Source organism: Ammodytes marinus (assembly GCF_949987685.1).
Source record: "Ammodytes marinus genome assembly, contig: scaffold_357, whole genome shotgun sequence".
Taxonomy (NCBI): Eukaryota; Metazoa; Chordata; class Actinopteri; order Uranoscopiformes; family Ammodytidae; genus Ammodytes; species Ammodytes marinus.
In genome coordinates, this window is record NW_027648567.1 from 10,001 (window position 1) to 22,500 (window position 12,500).

The window sequence follows — 12,500 nt, forward strand, 5'->3', positions numbered from 1 at the left end:
TATACACAGTCTAGGATCTGTAAACTGCTATGTAAACAAAAGGGGCATCCTGCAGCTAGCAACAAACATAAAATTAAATCAAAACGACTAAAGCTAATGAAAATTTCTCAAGCCTAAAAGAAAATCGAAAAACACTTTCAACATTGCCCTTGTATCATCCTATAAGTGTGTACTGGTGAAATGGTTAAATTAGACTAAACTAATCCAACATTTACACAGTGTACTTTACTTACGTGTGTGACTAGCGGTAATCCGGTGTTCATACAAAGTCTAGGTTCTGTAAACTGGTAAACCCTACGAGTAATACTTAAGAACACAGCCCACATTAACTCAGGGAGTGTGACTTACGTGTGTGACTAAGAACACAGCCCACATTAACCCAGGGAGTGTGACTTACGTGTGTGACTAGCGGCGAGCCCCTGCAGAGTGTGGACAGCAGGCTGACGATGGTGGACACCTGGTTGCTGAGTTTAGCGTCCTGGTTGTTTGGGTTTGTGCCGGTGGACGTGCGGCCGGGTTTACAGGCGCTGGACGGGCCCGTGACGTTGCCCCCCGCGGCCGCCATGCGAGACAGTAGCTCCTCCGTTAGCCCGTGTTTAGCTAACGGTGCCGGGTCAACTCCACGACGCGTGAATCTGTCTGCCAGTGAGGCGAAGCAGCGCAATGCACCGTCCGATACCTGGGAGATGGGTAGTTTTATAGGAAAAATTAAACATACATTTTAAGCAACAAAATAAATACCTTCATAGCCTTTAACAAATGTAGACATAATATCTTCAGTCTACGTGTAAATACAGGAAATATTAAATTAAATTTGTTTTGTTATAAAATAATAATAATACTAATAATAATAAAAATAATTTTCATTAGTTCAATATCAGCTCGTAAAATGGAGTGTTAAGCGAGAAACTAAAACAAAATAGGCCACAACTAAAGTAGCAAATAGAAAAAAAAAATTATACATTTGGAGGATAGGGAGTCAAAAAAAAAATTTTTTCATTTAACTTTTCTTTGGAGAGATCAATTGTGGGGTGTAGGGGGGTGTGAGTGAGTGAATGAGTGAGTGAGTGAGTGAGTCACTCATTTACAATAAATTTGAGTCAAACAAATGCAAACACACACACACACACACACACACACCCACCCACCCCTTTACCCCCACTATCTCTCTCTCATTACCTGGTGGTCCTCATGTTTTAGCAGGCTGGACATTGACTCCACACACACACACACACTTACCCCCTTCACACACCCTCTCTCTCTCTCACACACACACTCTCTCTCTCTCTCTCACACACACACTCTCTCTCTCTCTCTCTCTCTCTCATTACCTGGTGGTCCTCGTGTTTTAACAGGCTGGACAGTGACTCTACGCAGGTCTCCAGAGAAGCGTCCTGCGGCTCCATCTTGCTGCAGAGGCGAGACACCACGGACATGGCCGAGTGCAGCGTGTCTTTGTGGACAAGATGGCCGCTGTCTCTGATGAAGCTCAACACACAGTTCAGACCGCCCGCCTCAAACACAGCGCCGGACTCACGGGTACAGATCAGCTCCAGCACCTGGACGGAGGGGGGGGGGAAGAGAGAGGGGGGGGGAGGGAGGGAGAAAGAGAGAGAGAGGGGGGGGGGAGGAGGGAGAAAGAGAGAGAGAGGGGGGGAGGGAGGGAGAAAGAGAGAGAGAGGGGGGGAGGGAGGGAGAAAGAGAGAGAGGGAGGGGGGAGGGAGAAAGAGACAGAGGGGAGGGAGAGAGAGACAGAGAGAGAGAGACACAGACACATACACACGGATTAAAACCAGGTACAATGACATTTTTCCTTCCCCTTCTCTCTCCCAATGTCAACTATGTGCTCAAAAAAAATCCAATAAAATGGTAAAAATACCCCAAAAAATATATTTAAAGAAAAAATATATTGATATATATCTATCACTGCCCAACTTAGCTAGCAACATGCCCGTTTACAGAGCCTAGGCCGTGTATTAACAGACTCTGTACTAATCTAGTATAATCTGGAACATGGGAGAGATTTGTCTTCTTTTTTTGTAATTTTTTTTTAACCTTATATGTATATATATTTTTGTGGCATTGTGTCGTGGAAAAAAGGAAAAAGAAAATAAACATATTGCTAGGGGAAAAAAAAAAAAAAGGTATACGTAATAAATGGGCCAATCCTAATTAACAACATGCCCGTTTACAGAGCCTAGGCCGTGTATTAACAGACCCCTACCTTGACACACTGCTCGGCGAGGTCTCTGCTCGTGCGGTTGTTGAGCTCCACGACCACCAGCCGGTTGCACAGCGCCTTGATGGCCCCGTCCACGCCCACTATGCGTCGGGTGCATTCTGCCGACACGTCCAGGTAGTAAGTGATCGCCCGGGCTGTCACCTCCAGCACGTTGTCCGGAGCGCTCTCATCCAGGAAGATCTTACAGAGAGCGGGAAGGAAGGTACGCGGAGGACACCTGGACCAACACAGAGAGAGATTGTTGGGTGGGGAAAAAATAGTATTTTTGCAACGAAATATATATATTTAATTTTTTTATATATATTAAAAAAAGAACACATATTATTAGGGGTGGTGAAAAATAAATATTTTATTCTATAATATATTTTTCGACGTGTTTACAAGACAATGGATAAATAATTGTGAATTATTTATATTATTTGTTATTTATTATTACATTTAATATATATATATATATTTTTTTTTTTTATGTTATTTTCCTTTATTTTATTATATTTTCTTCTTATATTACACATGTATGCCTGACAATAAAATTATTTGAACAACACAGAGAGATTGTTGGGTGGGGAATAAATAATAATAATTTTCAAAAATCGATTATTAACAAAATATATATATTTTGTTTTTTTAAGATATAAAAAAGAGAAATGCATTAAAGGGAAAATTCGCCGATTTTCAACCTTAACTCATCTACCATAATATCCTTTGGGTTGCATTATATCCCCGTGTATTTTTTCAACATCGTCCGTTTCGCGGGGGCCGAGCTTCAAAAATCCATTCACCGGTGACGTTTCTGTGACGTTTCCGTGTCAAGGAAGAGCTCGTGCAGACTACAGACTTCGAGCCGAGCTCACCAACCCCCCTCTCTGTGAATCCAGGGGGCGGGCTCTAAAAGCACGTGCGAACCAAAACAAACCGTCTGTCCATGCCCATGGTCCGTGACAGTTTACTTGTATCATTTCCTGCATTGAAAATTGCATCTTTTCACACGGGCACAGACGATATGGATGAGGATACTTTAAAAAGTGTGTTGGCTGACTGGAATGAACCAGCAGGGTATTTAGTTGGGCCAGAGAAGCCTACACTGCTGAAGAAATTCAGCGAGGAAATACAGTATGCAGAGAGGCCGAGGCTGCAGCTGTTTCAGCCTTGGTTAGGGTTAGCCTTGTAAGACAATACAACTGGACCACCATTAGAAACCGAGAGACATTTTCAATATCCCAAACATAATTTGGAAAAGACAACAAATACCAGCAAGACCGGGAGGGCAGATGATCATTGAGTGAGTAACATTATTTTTTTCTAGCATGTTGTAACGTTATCTTTGTCACATTGTGTTGTCTGAGCCATTGCACTGATGTTGCACTTAGCATGTCTATAGCACTTTTCAGAAGAACCCTTTACAACAGGTCAAATAAAATGACCAGTCTTTTGTTCTTACATTGGCTGCTATTGTTACATTATAGCTTTGTGGAGAGTAACCACTTGTTTTGTGTTTTAATTTCTTTAGACATAATCGACTTGTCACACATCGGTTCTTGATTGAGTGGGTGCTCCAAAGGGGAGATACTTGGCAAGGGGACCGCATCGTCTTACCTGATTGTGTCATACAGCGCATCAGAGCCAAATATCCATCTCCAAATGGTCACTACAGGCGACAGGCTGAAGAAGACGCTACGTAGAAGCTACGGATGAGCTATGATCAAATATTTTGACCTGTAAATACTGCTGCTAACTATGGACACTGATTGAGATTTAATCATGTGAAAATGTGTCAATTCTCCTTGACTGTATTTACAAATAAAAATAATTTTGTATAAACATGATTGTTTTTTGTCATTGCATAGGTAACCATTTTAATACATAGGTTTGACTTATCAACTAAAAGTGAAATAGTTTCAGAGAATCAAACACTTTATAAGGCATAGATAGAGTTTAATATAACAAGCAAGTAAAACAGTGTGCATTATTCTACACACAACTGTAAAGTATGTACATATACAAATGTAAAAAAGAAAAATAACATTTTCAAAAGCTTTGAGTTTCCAGTGTGTTGGGAAAAACAATTGTAGCATAATGCTTCCTTCGTCAAGTTACTGTTGAAATATTGAGTGATGTTTAGCAGCAGCTTCTTCTGTAGTTGGTTTTGGACATGTTGTGAGGGAGGGCAGGCTGAGTGAGCTGTAGTGATGATGTCAGCACTTTGCAGGCAGCAGTCCCTTCTTCATGTGATGACGAGTTCTACGAGGGATTCTCTGAAGTGGTGCGTGTGTGCGGGATGTAAACAGTCTTCACAACAGAGTGCGTGGTCCTCGGACAATACACCATCTTCCTTTGGACCTCACCTGAAATGACAAATTATGATTGTATCACAAGGCCAGCACTGAAGAGATGACAAAAGAAAAATCAATGTGTTATACTGTAAAGATAATGTTGCTGTTGCAATAAATATATAAAACAGACAAACCACTATGTAACCATAGATAGGTCAGTCAGTTAGTGCACTAACACAATAGTAGTCTTTTGTCTAAGAAGACATCATGTTTATATTAGCAGCCAAGCATACTGTATGCCAGGGTGTGGCTATGCATTTGCATTAGGAAGAGCCAAGACGACACAAGACTAGGGACATCAGTGCTAATCACCCAGCCATCACCATCAGCATAGCAATTGTTTATGGTTTTGGAAAGCTGATCATTTTAACGACATCGCTAATAACCATGCACATGGAAAACAAACACACAGTCACACACAAACAGTCTTGCAAATGCAACTAAATCTTCCTCAAGGATACACAGAGGGGCCTACTGCCCCCCTCACGAGTTCACTTCTAACTTTAGCTTAGCGGCTAAGGTAACTTGGCTACAGCTACAACCGGTAGACTAATTCCTCCTTGCCCCATCTATCAGCCTTACACCGGGACACAATATTCAACAGCGGTGTGGGCAGCACAGTTATTAATGTAGGGGAAACACTGATACTAACTACAGTAGGCTACTATGCAATTTAGCTCACGTTAGCTTACCTTTATTCGGATTCTTTTTCCCGGGGCTGGGGCTATGCATCACGCCGGTGAATAGGCAACAGGTAGGGCCTAGTATCTTCAGCTTACGCTTACTCCTGCTTCTTTTCTGTTTCCTAAAGTTGGCGCATCTAGGCACATTATAGGACGGCATGTTTTCTTTGTGGTAGTAGTCCAACAGTGAAATAATACGAAGCGCGCTATTACTGTACTGCTTACACGGGTCAGGTCCGTGCTGTGTTTATGTCACCATGGTAACGCGAGCAGCTCGGAATCTGGGCAGGCTGCAGAGCGTACCCCCCCCCGCGCAATGCATCCTGGGGCCTGTAGGAACTGTAAAAACGGCTACGTCAGCCCCGCGTCATCAGTTTAAATCCGAAATCATTGTGCTCTCTGCCAATTCGGATCAATTTTTGGGGGGCTTTTTTCAATAGACTACTAATATACTCGGCCCTGATATACCATTCACATGAAAATGGGCGAATTTTCCCTTTAAGAATTATTTGTGTGTCTTTGAATGCCCCTGTTCCAATTTCAAAATGTCTAGACAGTGAAATGCATTTTGGGTAAATGTGTGACAGCGATTGAGGATAGAACCGGCAGACGGTGACACACACCGGTACCGAAGACATAGCGCTGCGTTTACTGTTCCTCCGTACATTACACACATGACCACTGAACAACGTCATGTGAGTTCAAGAAATGGAGGGTTAATAACAATTTTATATTATATATTTGGGCATTTTTTTATTTTATTAGACAGTTTGTAGAGAGAGTTGACAGAGTTGAAATGGGTCGGAGAGGGGAATGACATGCAGAGTAAATTAAATGGTGCACACTTTGTACACAGTAGTTGAAAGTAGTAGGCTACTGGAAAAGTACTCAAAACAGCATCCTATGTGGTGTAGTAGCCTCGCAGCAGACCCAGGTTAGAATCCAGCCCGGGTCGTTCTCTGTCATGTCATTCCCCTTCTCTTCTCTTTTTTTTTTTTAAGATATTTTTTTGGGCATTTTTATGCTTTATTGATAGTGTAGAGACAGAGGTGAAATGGGGCAGAGAGGGGAGTGACATGCAGAGAACGACCGCGGGCTGGAATCGAACCCGGGTCCGCTGCTGGCCGAGGCCCATGGGGGGGGGACGCCCTACCAACTGAGCTAAGGGCGTCCCACTCATTCCCCTTCTCTGCCCTATTTCAACTCTATCTCTACACAAACTGTCTATAAAGAAAAAATGCCAAAATATAAATCGTAAAAAGGAATAGCCAAAGTGAACTCACGTCTCGAAGCAGCGGTCCACGTTGTCAGACATGAGCAGCAGCATGCAGAGCTGCTCCAGGGCGATGAGCTGCATGTCCCGCTCATCTCCCTGGCCCATCTGCAGCCACTCCAGCAGGGTGTCGGGGTCCACGTCCGCCATCACGCCTGGCCTGGAGGGAGGGAGAGGGAGACAGACACAAATAAGTATATACTAAATAGTAGGGAAGTATGGGGATTGGAACGCAGGGATAGTGTCGCCTGGCCTGGAAGGGAGGGAGAGAGGGAGGGAGGGAAACACATACAATTAATAAATACAAAACATGTTGGATCATGATTAAAGGCCTACTTCACCGGTGGGAATATGAAGGTGTATTGAATTCTGAGATCCTATGTAGTATAAATGTGCAAACATTTTTGGAATCGGTTCATTCTAGCCTGAGAAAAGGCAGAAAGACTGTTTTATGGTCTCACTGTCTAACCCTACATTTTAATAGTGTGACATCACACTAGTAAAAATTTAGGGTTAGGATTAACAGGACAGCTGGGCCAAGGGAAGACTGAGGGAAGAAAATCCTCATTCATTATATTATAATAGCGATTTTATAATGATAGAACGCCGGTTCCATATGGTTGAAGTGTTCCTTTAACAGAGCTGGGGGTATTTAAGCACTGTTATTTTTAACCACATATGCTATCCTTGTTTTCACTGAGGAAGTAATACATGCATCCAAAATAGTCAATGTTCCTTCTTAATTTTTTTGCGAAATATGCATTTCTAAGCTTGCTTGCAGTTAAGAAATATTGAAAGACCATTTTTCCCCCATGAGAAACAGACTGAATCTTCATGTACAGAAATAAATGACTGAGGTACAGAGAGCTGGCTCAAATTTTGCATTGAAGACGAAAACAAAACCTTGATATATTTTGGATATTATTATATTATGTGGGAAACGTACAGCTACCTACTAAACGATGCGTATTGAAAGCGCCCCAAGAGTAAACCTGTTGTGTCAAGTTTGTGTTGTCTATATATGAGGAGGATTAACCTTGCCACTTATGACTCATACTTGCTCTTGATGTCAGCGCTTAAACAGCAGATGCAATTACCGCTAAGAGTATGTTTGTGAAGGTGTCATAAATTAAGAGTGACACAGACATGTCATAAGCCGGCCAAACCTGACTAGCAAGGTGTGTGCAATGGTTGGGGCGGCAGTGGCGAAGTGGGTAGGGAGTTCGCCTCTGGTGTGCAGGGTCGGAGGTTCGATCCCCCGTCTCCCCGCCACATGTCGAACTGTCCCTGGGCAAGACACTGAACCCCGAATTGCTCCCGATAGTTAGCTTAGTTAGCTACCCTGCGTGGTAGCTGCTGCTATCGGTGTATGAATGTGTGTGTGACTGGGTGAATGTGTACAAAAACAATGTAAAGCGCTTTGGGTCTGTGATAAACGGAGATATAGCGCTATATAAGTCCATTTACCATTTACCAATGTGTACATGTGTAACCGGTAAGTAAACCATAAACATTTAGGTAAAATCAACAAAGGACATTGGTTTTGATTCACCATATACCGATTTTGCCACTTGAACGGACCACGTCAGAGAATTTGATAAATGGCCGGAGTGTAGCTGTCTCCACTATGCTAGGTGGCGCTGTAGCCCTTTCAACAAGTGGTTATAGAGCCACGTCCGGTTCCCTTCCGGCAACAACACTAATACTATTTATTACGTCGTCTCCTTCCACTTCCTTGTGAAATCCCCGGCAGGGATTCTCGAGCAGGCGCAGAACGTGAACTCCTTACGAGTTATCTAGGTGTTCTTATCCGACTTCGCTTGTCCGTTAATGTGCCGATTATTGTGCGAAGTAGATTGGATAAAGGTGTTTACATGCAGTTTAAAAGTCCTGTTGAAGTCTTATTCGCTTACCCGAGTATGAGTCTGCATGTAAACGCAATGAGTGTGAGCTAAGAGAAAATGTGTGTGTGTGTCTGTCAGGTAGAAGGCAGCAGTTAAAGCTAAATATTAATGACATCATAGCTTCTCACCTGGCTCCCCGTCGGCTACCTGCTGTGGCTCAGCGCCCGATCACTGCTCAAAGAAACGTCTCTGTTTGGAACTCATCCAACCCACCGGACAGTCACTCTCTCTCTCGCTCTCACAGGGGATTCTGGGACATGTAGTCTCTGCACCTGAAATATACAAACACACAACAATGGGAGGGAGTTAAATAATTGATGATTGTCAATAGGGAAATGGCAGGACTTTTAAAGGGATCAGACAGACAGACAGACAGACAGACAGACAGACAGACAGACAGACAGACAGACAGACAGACAGACAGACAGACAGATAGACAGATAGATAGATAGATAGATAGATAGATGAAAAAGTTCAAGGTGCACTATGCAGTTTCAGAGGAAGGAGGTTTGTTTACATTCACAGAGCCTGCAGTTAGTTTACAACAAAAACATCAACACAACAAAGACCGAGCAGTTTTTCTTTGACTCACTTGTTAGACAGGCCGTTTTCAAAGTCTTATTAAACCTATTTACAGCCTGGTCCACAAAACCATTTTAGTCTGTATGTTTAGGTCATATCTCCATGACAACCCTGAGGGGGGTGAATTTTTTTGGACCACGCTAGTTTTTATTCTTTTGGGAGGTTAAAATGTATTGGCGCGATCTCTTGAGTGACAGCTCTCCGCCCGTTGTCCCTCACTTTGCCTCGGAGGTATACGTCAGCTATCTCCCCCCTCCCCTCACAAAATGGCGACGCGCGCAAACAAGGATTATTGGATGCCGTGTGAATAACTTAGGTCAGCCCGGATGCTACATCCATATTATTTACTATCTATGGGCAATACACATATATTCTATTTTAAGACACCCTACAGCCGTCTGCATTAGATTTACATATTGAGATCCGATCGCACTAAGAACAATGGAGATTAGGGCTGCACAATATATCGAATTTTCATCGCGATGACGATATTGGCTTCCCACGATGACGTGTACATGAATGTGCGATATTTGAAATGTGTGCTCAGCTGCGAAGCAAATCAATCCCTCCCCAAACCACTCGCTGATCATGTGCCTGTTCATGCTCCAACCTGGCAACCCCAGGTTCCCCGAGAGCTGTCAATCAAAGTCCAGTGGCTCCGCCCCCAAAGTGTGAACAATTTTCTGCCCGCATAGACAGAAAGCACTCCAAGAGCCGCGCGAAGAAGCAAGCTGCTGCTTATCGCGCGAGCGAGAGCAGACATCTGCGCTTGTGAAATTACATACATCCCCTTGTTAGTCTCTTTTTTTGTGTGGGACCGGATTTATAACCCATTATTACATGACACTTTGCCAGGTCTGTTATCCAGCCAGACAGACCGCTGTCAAGAGTATAATGTATAGCGAACGGGTCACCTAAGGACCTACGTCATAGTTTTGATGGATAGACGTCCACAAACAGGGCTACTCGTTCAGAAAACAATGGAATACTTTTTCAACACGTCTTTGCATGTATCAGGAGAGCAGTGAACACAGGAGTCATGGTTAATGTCCGACAGGACTCCAGCAAGACGACGTGAGTACGTTTTGCTTCAGGCTGCAGCCCGCCATGTAAATGTTCGGCAGTCATTTTCTCCGTGAATTGTTATAGATTTTGGGGAATAATGCTTTGTTAGCTAGATGGAGCTCTGGTTAAGCATATTGGCTAACAGCTGAGCCGGAGCCTTCAGTCAGCTGAAGCAGTCTAGCTGGGCGAGTAGACTATTCCACCGTTGCTAGTTCGTATCCTTGGTCGTTCCTATTTGCTGGCGTATTGAACTACGTTTTCATTACATAAGAACCTAGTGGGTTTGCAATGACTATTCCAGTTATTAGACAAGCTCCCAGGGTTGCTAATAACTCCATACAGTCAGTGCCTCAGCGTACACACGACCTGAAGCGAAGATGAAACCTCGCGTTGGGAGTAAAGGCATGAGAGGCAGCAACATTTAACTAACGTGTTGCTGAGTGTTACCTGCCACTTCCCGTCTCCGTCCTTTCAAATTAAATTCCGACATAGTAGAGCCATATAGGTTGTGATTTATTTTGACAGGGCGCAGCTCATAATATACTTATTTTAGTTATACATTGTGGGCACAATTTTATTTAGTTCAAAATCAAGTTTTATACACATCCATCATGCAGGTACAATGAATGGAGTAAAATATTTTATATTTTTGCTTTTAGGAGATGCAATGAGGTCAGGTGAGGAAACAAAGATGTGTTATTCAACAGAAATGTAGCACAAGGAAAAGTTAAAGCAGTGCTCTGTTGATTTGATTTTGAGTAAAGTTTTGGTGCAATATTTTGATTTATATTTTCTTTGTGGAAATGCATTGACTTCAGGTAAATATTTATTATATTTATGCAAATATATGTACATTATCAGTAATATTGCATAGCCGATCACATGGATATGAAAGCGCTGTTATGTTTACGTGACAATCCAATAAAAATATTTTACTCACTACAATTACTGAATAATCGTGGTAAAATATCGTGATATCAATATTGACCAAAATAATCGTGATAATCATTTTGGGCAATATCGTGCAGCCCTAATGGAGATCAAACCAAAGGAGCCCCACCGTAGCTAGAAACATGCCCGTTTACAGAGCCTAGGCTGTGTATTAACACTGGATTCCAATTCCCATACTTCCATACTATTTAGTATGCCAGAAAAAGATTTAGGATGTCCCAATACATGCATTTCAATTGTAGTATGCTGAAAATACATAAATGCCCCCACCAACTCCAATTGCATTTTGGAGGTATTCGTCTTTATTCTCGACATTACTCGACATAATGAAAAAAAAAAAACTTAATTATCTGATTTTTTTTCGCTCCTGTGGCTCCAAAACTCTTCTGTACTTTATTTTTTTTATTTTTTAACCTTTATTTATACAGGTAAATCCCATTGAGACCGGAGACTCTTTTTCAAGGGAGACCTGTTCACATTTACACGTTACCATTCACACACACATTCATACACCGATAGCAGGCTAACTATCGACATTCACACGAGGCAAGGTGGGTGAAGTGTCTTGCCCAAGGACACAACAACTATGACACAGGTGGCAGGGCGGGAATCGAACCTCCAACCCTTTGATCATTGGCCGACCCGCTCTACCAACTGAGCCACAGTCGCCCAATGTATGTATATGTATGTGTGTAGTGTAGTGCAAATGGCAATACACTAGGGCTGGCCCGAATGCCATTTTTCAGGCTTCGAATATTCGTTGGTTTTTCCCAGCGAATATTCGAATATTCGTTCCAGAAAAACACACCATCAAAAACAACATTAAATTTTTTTTTTTTTTTTTTTTATTAAAAAAAACGTTAATAATCCCTATATACTCCCTGGAACCGATTTTGACAGTATCTGCATATTTTGTCGAAGATTTACGCGCTCGGAGGTGAAGTAATAGATGCGCTATGACACTTAGTGATGTAATATCCTCCTAAATTAGCAATACTACTACTACTACAATATTGCTAACTTTTATATCCAAATATAAAATTATTTGATGACATTATATTGCAGTACAAGCTTCTTGCAAAAAAAAAAAAAAAAAAAAAAAAAAACGAAGCTCCGAATACTAATTTTCCGAACGAGTATTCGAATATTCGAATAATTCGGGCCAGCCCTACAATACACACATATTCTATTAAGACGCCCCACAGCCGTCTGCATCAGATTTACATAGAGATCCGATCACACTAAGAACAATGGAGACAGTTAACGCCTCATTAATTTGAAACCAGATACAACCGTAAACAAACAAAGTATTTCCATTATAATTAAGCTGCTGATCGTTTTCTTGATTTACTCATTCATCTGTTGGTCTGTATGACAAACAAAAGAGGGCCAACCGTAGCTAGAAATATGCCTGTTTACAGAGCCTAAGCTGTGTATTAACACTGGATTGTTTTTGTTTAAATAGCG

The 12,500-nt window shown here is 42.2% G+C and overlaps 1 protein-coding gene and 1 long non-coding RNA gene across 2 annotated transcripts in view; both read right to left on the reverse strand.

Annotated features, from left to right (window-relative positions):
- LOC307270352 (E3 ubiquitin-protein ligase HECTD1-like) overlaps window positions 1-12,500 on the reverse strand; it is a gene marked incomplete at its 3' end in the record, with an annotated part of 27,154 nt that overhangs the window by 9,785 nt on the left and 4,869 nt on the right. The window contains exons 2-6 of the mRNA XM_080054241.1: window positions 8,564-8,707; window positions 6,542-6,691; window positions 2,225-2,459; window positions 1,332-1,559; window positions 398-679 (exon numbers count right to left, since the gene is read on the reverse strand). Of these exons, the coding sequence (XP_079910367.1) occupies window positions 398-679; window positions 1,332-1,559; window positions 2,225-2,459; window positions 6,542-6,681 (885 nt within the window). The 5' untranslated portion in view covers window positions 6,682-6,691; window positions 8,564-8,707. The remainder of the gene's footprint in view (window positions 1-397; window positions 680-1,331; window positions 1,560-2,224; window positions 2,460-6,541; window positions 6,692-8,563; window positions 8,708-12,500) is intronic.
- Window positions 4,157-5,706, reverse strand: LOC307270353. The gene is made up of 2 exons (XR_013845543.1): window positions 5,268-5,706; window positions 4,157-4,587 (listed from the first exon to the last, which is right to left on the reverse strand). It is a non-coding gene; the product is annotated as an uncharacterized lncRNA (long non-coding RNA).